General features: G+C 38.9%; 1 protein-coding gene and 1 pseudogene across 1 annotated transcript; one reads left to right on the top strand and one right to left on the bottom strand.

The window, feature by feature from the left end:
• Positions 1 to 1,057: 1,057 nt before the first annotated feature.
• LOC130070384 (aerolysin-like protein) lies at positions 1,058 to 2,007 on the top strand. Its single transcript, XM_056234757.1, has one exon. The coding sequence runs from the start codon at positions 1,058 to 1,060 to the stop codon at positions 2,003 to 2,005; it is 948 nt and encodes a 315-aa protein (XP_056090732.1). The 3' UTR covers positions 2,006 to 2,007.
• Positions 2,008 to 6,769: 4,762 nt separating this feature from the next.
• Positions 6,770 to 8,777, bottom strand: LOC130070377 (aerolysin-like protein; annotated as a pseudogene).
• Positions 8,778 to 9,611: the final 834 nt, after the last annotated feature.

The following is a 9,611-nucleotide window of genomic DNA, read 5'->3' as shown; positions in this document are numbered from 1 at the left end:
GTCTACTAGCGATATATAACATTTATTCACAAGACCAGCGCAAATCCACAAGGAACTGATTAACAAACTGTAACAAACTTCCTGTCATAAGACTTTGAACTGTGGGTGAACAAATTAACAAAATAAGTTAATGGGAAGACTAATTTAAAAGCAAGTAAACAACTCGCCTACTTGGATATCAGCGCTTTGTCACGTCAAAACCAAACGTGAAATGGTCTGAAAACATGATGACTGTAGTAGAGGGTTTTAGTGAGCAATCAGCTTGGTGAAATTAAAGGTACATCTTCGTGTCTCTGACCGTGTTTAACAAGCTTGATGACTGATGAAAATGTTTGCTATTTAAAAAGAACAGCTGAACATCAGTTCAGAAATAAAATGGGGCTATAGGCATTTTGTTTTAATTATTACTGCCTGTAGTTATTATTTTGGAATAAATGTAAAAATGCTTAAAAACTAACTTGATCAGATTTATACTTGGTTTTAATAAATGGAACATTAATAGCATTAATTAAAAAAAAATACAAAATAGAATTGTATTTGGTTTATTTGTATGTATTATTTAACAATTAAATGACAACATTAAGTGTAACTGGGACATGAATTTTCAAATGAGTTATGACAAACAAACCAAGAACTGAGGACTTTGCCATCTCATTTCAGAACACCTGCACACCTAGTTAAAGGGAACAATATTTTTCTAGTGGCCATGACTTATGTTGAGGAGCCGCGGGACATGCGCGGTTAGCCAACGAAGTTGAGAATTCATGGCCGAGAACGCTTTGTAATTGTGCCGTGCCGAACTTTAACTGTACAGGCCTGACAGTGGAAAAGCTGCTAATGTTTTCCAACCCTGTTCCTGGGGGCCAAATTTTCTAATTAGCTTCAGACACACCTGATTCAAGTCAGCTTATTAGTAGATACTCTCAAGACCCCAAATGAATGGGGCAGTTAAAGAAATCCAGCGTGTTGTTGTCTCCAAAAACTGGGTTGGGAAACACTGCAATAAAGCTGATGCTAATACTGTTCTGTGATATTTTCAGATTGATTTAATTCAAAGATGACCTACCCAACAACTCTAGAGCTAATTGGTGGACAATCTGGTAATGAATTCTCATTGACTGGTGAGAACAACGGTGCCAGTTTAGAGAAGATCGGAGTCTGGGTGGGAGAATGGCAAGTGAAGAGTGTCAAGGTTTGGCTTTCAGATGGAAGAATTGAAGCTTTTGGAGAACCAGCCGGACCGTATCAAGAGTACCATTTCCAGGCTGGTGAGTGTTTCGCCTCACTGTCCCTGTGGGGGAACGGAGCAGGAACACGTCTTGGAGCCATTAAATTCAAGACCAACCAGGGGAGAGAATTTTTTGCGAAGATGACAAAATGGGATTTAAAAACCGAATATCCCATTGATGTTGGCTCTGGATATTGTTTGGGAGTTGTGGGAAGAGCTGGTGCAGACATTGACAGCATGGGATTCATGTTCCTCAATGCAGTTCAATCAACAGTTCTCACCAATGTCAACTATCCCACTATCAACCAACTGATACCACAGGTCGCCGTGGAAGAAATCAAATCCGTCACTTTCAGGAACGACTCCTCCATCATTCAGACCCATGAAGTTGTAGCCTCAAAGGAAATTACCAACACATCTTCATGGTCTGTGAGTGAAAGTTTAACATCAACATTCAGTATGGAAGTGACGGCTGGGATTCCAGAGCTTGTAGAAGTTTCTACAGGATTCAGTGTCAGTGTTGGATCAGAAAGCACTTATGGTCATGTGCATGAAGAGAAGACAACCGAAACTCTGCGTACCAATGTAGGTGTGCCACCAAGGAAGGTCATGGATGTTCTCATCACCATTGGCAGAGCCACTTTTGACATGCCTTACACCGGCACAGTGAAGATCACCTGCAAGAACGGCAGTGTGTTACAGTATGAAACCCAGGGCACATACAGAGGCGTCACTTACACTGATATCAAAGTGAACACTACAGAATCTGATCTGTGATGTCAAGAGATTGCACATGTAACAAGTTCTTTGATTACATCGAAGTGTGTCAATCATGTATCAATTGCTGCTTTACATTTAGTCCTCATTGTTGTTTTTTGGGGGGTGTTTGGTTGTTTAGGGGAAAACTGGTGATATTCAACATTTGTTGTTTTCAAATAATCTTATGGTACCAGGACACAAATATGCATAGCTTCATACTTTGTATAATCACTTTAAAATAGTCTCTAGAAATCAATTCTGTAATGTTTTAAATACTGTTTATTAAATAAACCTTGTTGCAAGCAATGTTCCCTCTAATTGTTTTCTTGCTGAGCGAAACATTTCTGTATTGGGTGGACATTTTAACAACATGAGCAAAAACATCCCTTAAACCAGACCTGAACATACACACAAATAGTGCTTACATCATCTAGTTGTAACTTGAAAGGAATGGTTCACTTATTCTGTGGCGGTTACCAACATTCTTCAAAATATAATCTTTGTGTTAAGAGAAATTCTTGTAGAAATTTATACAGGTTTGAAACCACTTGAGGGTGAGTAATTGACCATTTTCATTTAAGTGAATTATTTCTTAAATTTGATGCTGTATTTCTATTTGATTTGACCCTTGATGTTACTTGAAATGATGGAAAACAAACTATTCAATTTGTCCAGTCCTGTTAACTAATTCTTTACCAAGAGTTTTTTTTTATTTTTATCTCAGAATAGTTAAATTTTTACAGTCAATTATTGGCTACAGACAGTATAAAACCATCAAAATGATTTATTGCTTATGATCATATGCACATCTATTTAAACTACTGATGTATTCTCACGGACACAAACTCACCAGTCTGATCTTGGTCAGATGTAGAGTTAGCTAATACCTCTTTAGTCGGTTGCCTACTGCTCACTCCTACAAAAAGTGTAGTTTATTTAGTTTACTACCGGCTTGACCTGATCTAACTGGGGCTCAGCCAGTTTTGTCCTCAGTTTTCATGTAAGCCCCACATGGGCTAACCCAGATGAAATGAAGAATGCTCAATGTGCGCTCTACAGGGTGCTAAATATAACACTGAATCAGTGTTGGAGTTAATGAGATTGCAGAATAATAATAAGCAGAATCACTGAAGGACAGAGAAACGACAAGAACAGAAAAAAGCGAAACACAAGAGCTAACTGACTTCTAGCCACAGATGAAATCAACTGATGATACAAAGACATTAAGGCCCCGTCCACACTACTTGTGTTTTAGTTTAAAAACGGAGACCTTTTGCTACGTTTGCACCTCCCGTCCACACTAGAACGGCAAAAACGGAGACCCAAAACGGAGAAGTTTAGAAACGCTGCCGATCCGTTTTTCGTTTTGATTCTCCGGAGGGCGTTTTAGTGTAGACGGCTCAAAACGGACGACTTTAGAAACGATGACGTAGTAGAGGCTCACGCTCGGCTCTATTGGGTGTCATCAGTCATGGCGTATATCTTTGCTAGCAGCTGTTGTACAAGTAAATTCTGCATTTTACAACGCTATAACTGCCTACATGCGCCGGAGTCAAGCTATTATTCGAGCGATCTGTGACAATTCCCGTGTGCAGCGGCGGCGTTGACCGTGAATGGAGCGTCGGTTTGGGGTTAACCCAGAGCATGGTGGGATAATTTTATCAATGAAGTTGTGTTTACACCGGCACGCGCATGCCCAGTGTTGGTGAATGGTCACGTGATCCGCGTTTTCAGCAGTGGCGGAGCCAGGGGGTGGCCAGGGGTGGCCATGGCCACCCTTGGCTTAAGCTTGGCCACCCCTTTGGCCACCCCTCTCACAACTTCTGTTTCTATCTCGCTCTATTTTTTCTTTTTCTTTTTTTCTTTCTTACAAGAATTGCGTTTTTAAAACACAGAACCGTCTCTTTAAGACCACAATGAAACGTGAGACTTTTCAGACGCGCACCCCAACTTCACCTCAGCGCCAGGCGCAAGTCAAACGAGTGCGGAAATGTACAGGTGCCGAATAAGCTTCAGCAGTGATCGGAGCATAGTAAATACAGATTCGAACATTCGATGTTCCTCAACTGGTGGGTTGCATAACCGTTTTGAGTGAGTCGCATATGTGCAGTCAAAGAAACAACAACGTAATTCTCTTTTTTTTCTGATGCTACTTTTATTTTGAACGATCTGTGTGAAAGCGTGTGACACTTCTGTCAGATGCGGAGAAAAACGCGTTGTCCTGAATCAGTAGGACTGCGGCAAGATGAGATGTTGTAAGGTCAACAAATGTCAGTAAAACTAACTTTCCGGTCCTGTCAGCCGTTGTACTGTACTTGCACATCACGCGCAAATGTGGCGTGCTGTAGTTTTCTGTCGTCAATTAACTCATGAAATAATCAAAAAGGCGATAAAATCTGTGTCAAAACTGCATGCATGCATGTATTTGTTATATATGCATCACATATGTCTCGACTAAAATATTCTGCCATGTGAGATCACAATTAAAGGCACAAACTGATAGGCTATGTAATTTTTTAAATAAATGTGAGCACTGTGCATTTGTACTAGAAGATATAGGCGGTAATTTTACATTAATTTGTAAAGGACAAACAAAAATGGATAATTTTTAAATTCATAAAATAACAAATTTTACATTCTGGCATTTATGTGCTGTTGACTTCCGCCTTGTTCACATTCTTGCACATAGGGATTCAAAAGAGATGTTTACCCCCCTTTTTAATTTAGGTATATTATTTATTTTGACAACTAATAGCCTATAGAAAGTTGAAGTTCATTGATTATATAAAATTCAATGAAGGTTAAATAATCTTTGAACTACAGTAGGCTATCTGCATGTCTCATCCATGAAGGTGCAACAATGTTAGGGGTTTTGAGAACCAGAACCAAGCTAACTGAGCAAGTTGAACTTTAGCTATAGTGCGTGTCCCCTTTATTAATATGCCTGGAGGTGGTAAGTAATAATAATAATAAAAAAGATCAAATTCACTCAGTATTCCATGATTCCTAATTCACTACTATCTCAATTACAATTCAGTACAAATTAACTGTATTCAGTTGTGTAGGAAGGCACTAAAACAGTCCAATACATTATTTAAACAAATTTTTATGTTAAAATAATTAAGATTTATGTGCCACCCCAGACTGTTTGCTGGCCCTTGCCTGGCCACCCCTATGAAAAAATCCTGGCTCCGCCACTGGTTTTCAGTCGTTTTAATTTGGACGGAGATCAATTCTAACACGCAGCTAAAACGCTGGTGTGGACGGAGATCGTATTTGTTTTAATTATCCGTTTCTAAACTAAAACGCAGTTGTGTGGATGGGGCCTAAATCTCTCAAGATCTAGAGGAGGAAAACATAACTCCACAAGCAGCATTTCCAGCTTCACTTAGTAAGCAGATTGACTTTATTTCTGTTTTTTATTTAAATTTTTGCAACAAATACAAAATCTATAAAGAAGGAACAGTCCCTTTAAAAAAGAAAAAAAGCTTATAAAAGTAAAAGTAAACAAATAAAAAAATAAAACTAGAATGCCATGCAGTCACCAAACCCAGTCCTCCGCCCTCAGCAGTATACCCATTTTTGGCCATCACATCGCCCTGTCTACCTCTATCACAAACCTCGGAGTCAGATTTGACCCAAATCTTACTTTGGACACCCACATCCGCCACCTCTGTAAGGTCTCCTTCCTCCCCCTCAAAAACATAGCTAAACTCCGCCCCTCCCTCTCCCAACCGGATGCTGAGAGGTTGATCCAGGCCTTTGTCTCCTCCAGGTTGGACTACTGTAATGCCCTCCTCGTCGGGATCCCTGGCAGAAGCCTGCAAAAGCTCCAGCACATTCAGAACTGTGCTGCCCGGGTCCTGACGAGGAGGCGCAAATACAATCATATCACACCTGTTCTGAAATTCCTCCATTGGTTGCCCATTCAACATAGAATTCAGTACAAAATCTGTCTCCTCGCCCATCAGTGTATACATGGAACTGCACCAGCCTATCTCAGTGAACTCCTCACCCTACACACCGCCACACGAAACCTCCGCTCCTCTACCTCTACCTACTGCCTACACCAACCGAGGACTAAACTCTCCACTATGGGAGACAGGGCCTTTCAGGCAGTTGCCCCACGGCTCTGGAATGCCCTCCCAGAGACACTAAGGGCTCCACAAACTGTGGAGGTTTTCAAGAAGGGACTAAAGACATTTTTATTTCAAAAGGCCTTTTAACTCTCATGATTTTCATTTTATTCTTTGTGGTGTTTTATTGCTATTTATTGATTTTGTGATATTTTCTGGAGCTGTTTTTAACCCCCTGATACTGTAGCACTTTGAGATTTCGTTTAAATGTAAAGTGCACTATAAATAAAATGTATTATAAGTGCAACATTATCACTTAATGCATTAAATCATCTTAAATCATTTGCCTTCTGATGATCGTTTGCTTGTTTGGTCAGGTATTGCTATGGTGGGACATTCTGTCTAATAATGATCCAATTTCCCAACTCAATGGAAGACTAATCCCGATTCTGAGGATCTGAAATGAAACAATTACTGTCCATAAAATAAAACCATTAAATATTTTTCATTTATGCTTTTATTGATTGTCAGATTTAACATTTGAAATTCTAATGATGAAATAAATCACTTAATCTCTTACTACATGTTATTTAGGATGATTACAGAGTATATGAAGCTATAAGAATACATTGAAAAAATATTGCTGGGAAAAGACAGTGATGAGTAAATATTTCCCCTGTTGATATTCATTGAGCAAAGATCCAAACAAAACACAATCAATCAGTTGATAAACAGTTGATACATTGCTAGTAAAAATCAGAAAAAGACCAGCCAAGAACAATCCGTCTAAACATCACAGATCAGATTCTGTAGTGTTCACTTTGATATCAGTGTAAGTGACGCCTCTGTATGTGCCCTGGGTTTCATACTGTAACACACTGCCGTTCTTGCAGGTGATCTTCACTGTGCCAGTGTAAGGCAGGTCAAAAGTGGCTCTGCCAATGGTGATCACAACATCCATGACCTTCCCTGGTGGCACTTCTACATCTGTAGACAGAGTTTCGGTTGTCTCATATTCATGCACATGACCGTAAGTGCTTTCTGATCCAACACTGACACTGAATCCTGCAGAAACTTCTAGAATCCCTGGAATCCCAGCCTTCACTTCCATACTGAATGTTGATGTTAAACTTTCACTCACCGACCATGAAGATGTGTTGGTTATTTTCTTTGAGGTTTCAACTCTTTGTTTCTGAATGATGGAGGAGTCGTTCCTGTAAGAGAGAGATTTGATTTCTTCCACGGCGACCTGTGGTATCAGTTGGTTGATAGTGGGATAGTTGACATTGGTGAGAACTGTTGATTGAACTGCATTGAGGAACATGAATCCCATGCTGTCAATGTCTGCACCAGCTCTTCCCACAACTCCCAAACAATATCAAGAGCATCTCTACAAGTCAGCAGAAGAAAGAAACTCATACAGGTTTGCATCAACTTGAGGGTGAGTAAATGATGACAGAATTTTCATTTTGGGGTGGAGTATCCCTTTAAGCTTTCAGACGCAACCTAGGTCAACCAAGGCAAACAGGAACTGGGAAAACATGAAACTAAACCCAAACAGAACATACACATGACAATAAAAGTATAACAGACAACTTGCATACAATGCATATAAATATCAATTGTCACTCTATATCTCCCAATATGTCTTAGTAAAATGCTTAGTTTTATTATCAAAGCTCTGTATCTTTTATTGCCGGGGACAAAACATTTATAGGCTACAGTAATTCAATGCAATATACATTGATGATTGAGAAATGAACAAATAAACTTTCCTCAAAAGCCTGATGGATCATAATTGATACACATTTTAACATGATTTCTCTAAAAAAAAAAAAAAAAAAGATTTATGGATAATCAGTAAGTTGTTCATCCTGAAATATTATTAAGAATTTAAAAGTTATTCTTTATAAAAATCAGTCAAGATTCCACAGCAAGAAGACTAAAAGTCAATGCAAAAAGGCCTTTTACTTCCTAAAAACATTAACAGACGATAGAAAGCATGCAGACTGTGTAGAACAACACTTTTCCAGCAGTTTTAATCATGTTGATCATTTAGAGGCCTCAGAAATTTTAATTTATAAGGGCAAAAATGCAAATCATGACAAACAACAATGAAATCATCCAAAAATCTGCTTCTTTTTGCTGTAAAATACTTTATATATTTCATAATGATTTCCTGTTCATTTCAAAGCGGCATGACGATTCTTTAGTTCCACAAGAACAAAAAGCATTCAGCTTTGGAATGAAAAAACTATGACAGAAATGTCATGAACGGGTGCACTAAACTTTATAATTGGTTCTTTTATTCTACTATAGTCGGTGAGCACTAGGTGGCACTGTTCTCTTCACTTAGTTCTCTCTCTCTCTCTCTCCCCAATTATCCCTCTTTTCTGTCAGTCAGCGAGGCATCATCTGCTATGGGTTAAAAGCAAGGTCATATTCATAGTTTTAGAAAACAGTTGAATGCGTGCTTGCACAATGTAAAACTCACGGGTCTCAGGTGAGGTGCCCAAAACAAGCAGAATCACGTGACCTCTGAGTGACTTCCACGTGGCAGTGTGTCTGTGGGATCAGGGATGTGAACACACTCGCCTCGGGGCCTGTAAACAACGCGGGGAAGTATGGAGGGTCGCAAGTTCAGGTCATCCTGTCATCGCTTGCAAATAACAGATGTGTCTGATGTTTTTCGCTATTTGTTAACTTACACTCATATTCGGTTTATTTGCAATAATATTCGTGTACTATGGCTTTGATCTGCTCATCTTAAACGATCCATAGTCGTATTCAAGAGTGTTGCCTTTAGCATTAGCGCAGAAGTCAAAAGTTCAACTGTAAGCCACCTAGTGGAAGAATTAAGCGTAGGCTATTAATATCTAAAGAATCATGACGCAGTTAATTATGCGTCACATTTGGAGTCCACACATATACACATATGTTCTCCATCTGTTTGTGTAATATATCATTTCTCTTGATCATTCTGACTGGAACTTGTCCAGAGATACAGCTTATTTTGCTCTAATGACAGCTATGTATGCCAAATAAATTAGGTTCCAAACCGCTGAACAGTATGCATCCTGAAAGAAGATTTAACGGTTCGTTGTGTGTGTTTGTTTACTACACCATTTTATTAGTAGCCTACTAAGTAGGGGTGTAACAATACCCTCATGTCACGATTCGATAGGCTACATATCACGATACTGAATGATATTTGTGCGATACTCCAAGACATATGGTAAAAGGTTAAAACAAAAGAAACTGTTGATTAAAATGCTACATTTGATATATTGTGGGTGTAAATGAATAGGCTTGATGCTGATAACCCAATGCACAGGACAAAAGTGACACCCGAATAAAAATATTCATGATTCTGAAGCTGAAAATACTATTTTAGACGAATATGCTTGCACTCTTTCAAATATATAAAATATTGTAGGCCTATAGGCCACTTTATACTGGTAAAATAATATATCTGGCCCCACATATATATTATCAGGACCCACAAATATTCCCCCATTGCATTATTATATATTATATTCAACATTAAT

Source organism: Rhinichthys klamathensis, unplaced genomic scaffold, assembly GCF_029890125.1.
Source record: "Rhinichthys klamathensis goyatoka isolate OS25496 unplaced genomic scaffold, OSU_Roscu_1.1 h1tg000405l_1, whole genome shotgun sequence".
NCBI lineage: Eukaryota > Metazoa > Chordata > Actinopteri > Cypriniformes > Leuciscidae > Rhinichthys > Rhinichthys klamathensis.
Note: the sequence above shows the minus strand (reverse complement) of the source record. Positions and strands in the feature narration are given on the sequence as shown.

Excerpts from the sequence above, each read along its gene's own strand:
- LOC130070384 (XM_056234757.1), top strand. The coding sequence starts at position 1,058 with ATGACCTACCCAACAACTCTAGAGCTAATTGGTGGACAATCTGGTAAT.